Below are 4,952 nucleotides of genomic sequence, written 5' to 3'. Positions count from 1 at the left end.
ATTAGTTAAACTGTCTAACATATCTGCTTATCAACAGCAATCAAGTGCAAAACACTCTGTACTAAACATCCTCTACAATATGAATTCACTTTTTGACAACCCCAAGACAAGATGATGACTCTTTGGAGCTGCAAAGTTTCAGTTCCTCTTTTCTTTAAATTCATCCAACCTCTTTAAAAAAAAAAAGAAGAAAATTCTTGATTTTGATTTTAAAAATGGAAATTCAGGTCGATCAAATCCAGATCTCAAATTTCAAGTTACAATTTTTTAAAGGAAAACATCAGTCAGATTTGATTGCTCAAATTCGGGTCAAACAATTCAAGTTATTCATTATTCCCACAGTCACATGAATGCTACCCTGAATAGGAGAAGCAATTCATCCTGCATGCAACTGAACTGACCTTTGGCCTATCAGAGCACGGCCTTTCTGTCATGTGATGTTACTGGGTGAATATTTAACTTTAATTTTTCAATCTGAATTTGAGCAATCAAATCTGATCAGCCTAAATCTATATCTGAAATTCTGTATATTGATTTTTGTCACAGACACTCTGATACATTAACAGAGCTTAGCAGACAAACTGCCAAATCTTTACTATGGATAACTCCAAAGGTAAACAAAACAAGACAGACACGAATAAAGGGAAGTAAAACTGTTATCCTGCCGAACGGGGAGGTACCCCTCTCTTTCAATTCCTGGAATCACAGGATTTTTTCCCTTCTCTTCCCTTCGGTAAAGCCTCCACAGACGATACCCAAAACCGTTCTCACTAAAAAGACTGACACACTGCAAGGGGGAAAACCACAACAGGCTCCTACATCCACGGATGCTCCACAGCCAGCTGCTATACCCGAGGTTGCTCCACCGCAAGCTAGTGCTGCACCCAAAGGTTCGGTCCAGCAGGCTGCTACACCTAAAGACCTTCCACAGAAAGTACACTCTTAGAATTAAAGGTACAGAAAAGTAAAAAAAAGAAAAAAGGTACAAATGCTCAGTGCTGGGGCAGTGCCCCCAAGGGGACCAACCTTGTACCAGAGTAATGGGTACAAAGAAGTACCCGTACAGTTTGTGCCTTTTAGGTACAAACGTGTACCTTTGAATATGTTCTTTCAAGGGTATAAATGGCTCGTCGCTGGGGCGGTACCCCTGAGGTACAGCAATGGTACCCTTACCATAGATACAGAGTTGTACCCTTTTATACTGTACCTTTTGAGAGACAATTTTGTACCCTAGCAATACATTTTTACCTTAATCCACTGGTACATAAAGGTACGCCATTAGATGGTACCAATTTGTTCTCGTTAGGGGTACCACCAAAGCGACGATAGACATTGTACGTATAAAGCTAGAAAAATGTCCTGGTTAAATAGAAAGGAATGAGGCAATGTTTTGTTTTTCCACAATCAATGATTTAAAAGAAGTTAAATTGTACAAATTTAAATATTGGAAAGTGAATAACATTCGCACACCACAATCTTCATTTGCAATAAACTTTAATGAACAAAGTTTTTCACATTTAAACATTATTGGATAATCAAATCCGTTTCTCTTCTCTTTAAATCCACCATTCACTCTGTGCACACTTAACTCTACACTCCAGAAAGGTGCCTTTGGCTTGTACAGTAATAGTGTTACCAAAGGCTCAAGTCTCGCCCTGATGTCCCCAGTTGTCCTGGAAACGGGACTTCAGCGCGAGACTAGAGCTAGCCGTAAGTAAGCTATACTGTTGCAAGGCCCAACAGGAATCAATTTGGGTCTGTTTCCTGTAGTTACATAGTCACGATAGTAAACCACTACAGTTCTCAATTATCATTTTTCAGGGGGGAAATAAACTTAAAGTTTTCGTCGCGAAGGCGTGACCTCTGTGATCGACTCTTCGGGCTTTCAGTGAAGCGAGCGATGGAAAAAGAGGTAGGTGACAGTACAAACTCTGAATAAACAGTTTCCTCAAAATGTTGAAACACATTTGTCGTCACGCTCCTGTCGCACAGACATTTTTAGTTATTTGTGCCTGTAAGAGGCACAATGACTATTTAGAACAGCTTCACACTTAGCATTTTAGCTAACTGGGAGCTCTGGTCATTAGCTGCAGCAACTCCAGTTTTGGTAGTTTTAATGACCAAAAACGACAGATTTTGGTCTTTTTTTTCCTATGGACAGTACTCGTTTCATCTAGTAATCATGATTCAGGTCAAATTGGCCACATTTCCTTTTAAAGAGACAGGCGCTCCAAAGCTTCTCATACAGAGGGTGAAACAGGGGCATCTATGGGTGCAACGGCCATGGGCAGTGTGTGTGTTTTTTTTAACAAAGCAATGTAAACTTCTGCTAGTAAAATACAAAATAAAGTCATCCTAAAAAAGGTTTATATATTTCACCCTATAAAAAATATTATGCAAATGCAGATGAGTCATATTAAAACATGCCTCACTTCCTACCAGGAAGGCAAATGCAAGTCATTTAAGCATTTGTTATTATAGATAGATGATAGATAGATAGATAGCTTTATGATAATTTAATATTAGCGATAAACATTTGAAACAAATAGCTGAGTCATGTATTCTTATTTCATCAATACTTTTTTGCTCCGGTTGTCACTTTAAAGATATGTAATTCAATTAAAAATTGATTGTAATATAAATAATGAATTACTATGTGTGTCCTCCATTTCAAAAGATCACTTTTGAAAATAAACAAAAAGATCAAAATAACTTTCCATCCTGTCCATTTGATGAATGATGTCACTCCATTCCACTCCTTGAGAGATCTTTAATATAGGACCTAAACCCTTTAAAAACTCACAATCTCAACCAGAGCCGTCGGACAAGGACACTCAGAGACATTACAGAGCATCACAGACAAACTGCCAAATCTTTCGATGGAGAACTCCAACGTCAAACAAAACAAGAAAGGCAAGAATAAGAGGAAGAGAACTGTTATCAGCTGGAGGTAACACGCTCTTACAACTCCTGGAATAACGGATTCATCCCTTCGCGTGTGGAACGAGGCTCTCATTTCTGTAGGGGAACAGGTTCCGAGACCATCACCACAACCGTTCTCACTAAAGAGAAGGAGACATTGGAAGGGGTCCAACACAACAGGCTGCTACATCCATGGAAGGTCAACAGCCAGCAGCTAAACCTGAGGTTGCTCCACTGCAAGAACGTGCTGCACCCAAAGGTTCTTCCCAGCAGGCTGGACAACAACAGAACTCGTTGCACCAAAAGACGTGGTGCTGAAGATTCTTAGACAGAAGGAGAATCTACAACGGAAGTTACTCTTAAAGTTGCTTCCACAAGGTTCTGGAGGATGGTGGTCCACAGCAGGTTGCTACACCCCAACAGATCTTCCAAGAAGGTAGATTCAGGTTCACTAAAGATGCTCCCCAGGAAGTGGCTACTTCTACATCTATGCTAACATTTTACGAAAAGACGTGCCACTAAAAGTAGACACCAAAACTTGTGAGGTTGTTAGATGGAGGATACAAGAGGAATTACCAACAAGGTGGCTCCACAGCAGACTGTAGCTACACCCGAGAATACACCTTCAGGTGCTGCTCAGCAGGTTTATGAGGCCTCTGAAATGATCAGAGGCCCTGTCCAGAGAAAGACGCTTTGGAAAGCCCCAACACCCTACCGTACTCTTAGAGATGCTTCACCGAAGGTTTCTGGACAGGTTGGTGGTCCACAGCAGGCTGCAGCTACACCTGAGTGTGTATCACCACCTTCAGGTGCAGCACAGCAGGCTGGTGAGGCCAGCGAACTGTCAAGGGGCCCTGTCCAGAGAAAGACTCTTTGGAAACCAACGCAACCTCACAGAGCGCCTAAGCATGAAGGCTTGGCTAGGATTTGGGCTGGTAAGGTTGAAGCCGATTGTTATAAACGGGGCCCGGTTCAACGGAAAATACTCTGGACACCAACACCACCCTCTCCACAAGAACACTCCGGGAGGGTCAGTGACTATGGGAAACCTCGCTGGACAGCACCACAGTTCAGCCTACTGGCAAACGCAATTTCAAGTGAAGCTAAGGCGAGTGGGGATGAAGCCAGTGATTTTAAAAGCTGTCTTATGCAGCAGAAAGATATCTGCACAGCGCCGCACACCACTGAGGCCTGTGAAGAGGTGGAGGCTTCCTCCCAGCACGCCATGACTGTCGACCCGGAGCTCCAGCCTCTGCAGCTCAGCAGCCATGAGAAGGAGGAGATCACCACACTGAAGGAGAAGAACGAAGCTTTAAGATCTTCCCTCCAGCAGGCGAGCTTCAAAAAGGAGGAGAGCATTAAGCTAAAGGAGGAGAACAAAGCTTTGACAGCTGAAGTGGAGCAGCTCAAAGAAAAGCTGAAAGTAAATAACGTTCTTCATGATGAAGTCAATCAGAAGAACGTTAAAAAGATCAGTGATCTGGAGGTCCAGCTTCTGTTTAAGACGGCCTCTGAAGACAACACTCGCCATGAGAAGGAGCAGATGGAGGAGGCTCTTCAGAGGCAAAAGGAAAGCCAGAGGAAACAGAAGTCTACCTGGCGAGCGAGAGAGGAGAACCAGCGGGATGTTTTAAACTGGCCCAGGCGTTAGCAACCTGGAGAGTCAACAGCTGCAGTGGCAGGAGGAGAGAACCGTTCCTCCAGTCGCTCAGCGACATCCAAGACACGCAGGAGACAACATGCAGCGGTGTGAAAGAGGAGACTGACGACCAAGGGGAGGCAACACTAAGCCAACAAAAGGACACGCTAAGCCGAAAAAACCTCTTCTGGAGAAGATTCTCCGGCTGTTCAAATAATCTGGAGGACATTTGCACATAGTTACTCCCCCACTATCCACCAACCCTCAACTCCACATCCTTATTTCCCCATCTGTATTTCTATTAGTCTGTAGACATCTGTAGAGAGGTGATCTCTCTACATATTGCTACTGCTAATACCCCATCGGTCCATTATTCTCCCAACCATCTGTA

General features: G+C 43.1%; 1 protein-coding gene and 1 long non-coding RNA gene across 2 annotated transcripts in view; both read left to right on the top strand.

Moving 5' to 3' along the window:
- The window catches only part of LOC116704318 (uncharacterized), a 16,013-nt gene extending 14,495 nt beyond the window's left edge, over window positions 1-1,518 (top strand). Inside the window, exon 3 of the long non-coding RNA XR_004335654.1 lies at window positions 740-1,518. This is a non-coding gene — a long non-coding RNA (uncharacterized LOC116704318). The remainder of the gene's footprint in view (window positions 1-739) is intronic.
- A 1,957-nt stretch (window positions 1,519-3,475) lies between these two features.
- The window catches only part of LOC116704719 (uncharacterized), a 7,296-nt gene continuing 5,819 nt past the window's right edge, over window positions 3,476-4,952 (top strand). Inside the window, exon 1 of the mRNA XM_032540332.1 lies at window positions 3,476-4,549. Coding sequence (XP_032396223.1) covers window positions 3,476-4,549 — 1,074 coding nt within the window. The remainder of the gene's footprint in view (window positions 4,550-4,952) is intronic.

This window comes from Etheostoma spectabile, chromosome 16, assembly GCF_008692095.1.
Source record: "Etheostoma spectabile isolate EspeVRDwgs_2016 chromosome 16, UIUC_Espe_1.0, whole genome shotgun sequence".
Lineage (NCBI taxonomy): Eukaryota > Metazoa > Chordata > Actinopteri > Perciformes > Percidae > Etheostoma > Etheostoma spectabile.
This window is presented reverse-complemented; position numbering and strand designations above follow the sequence as displayed.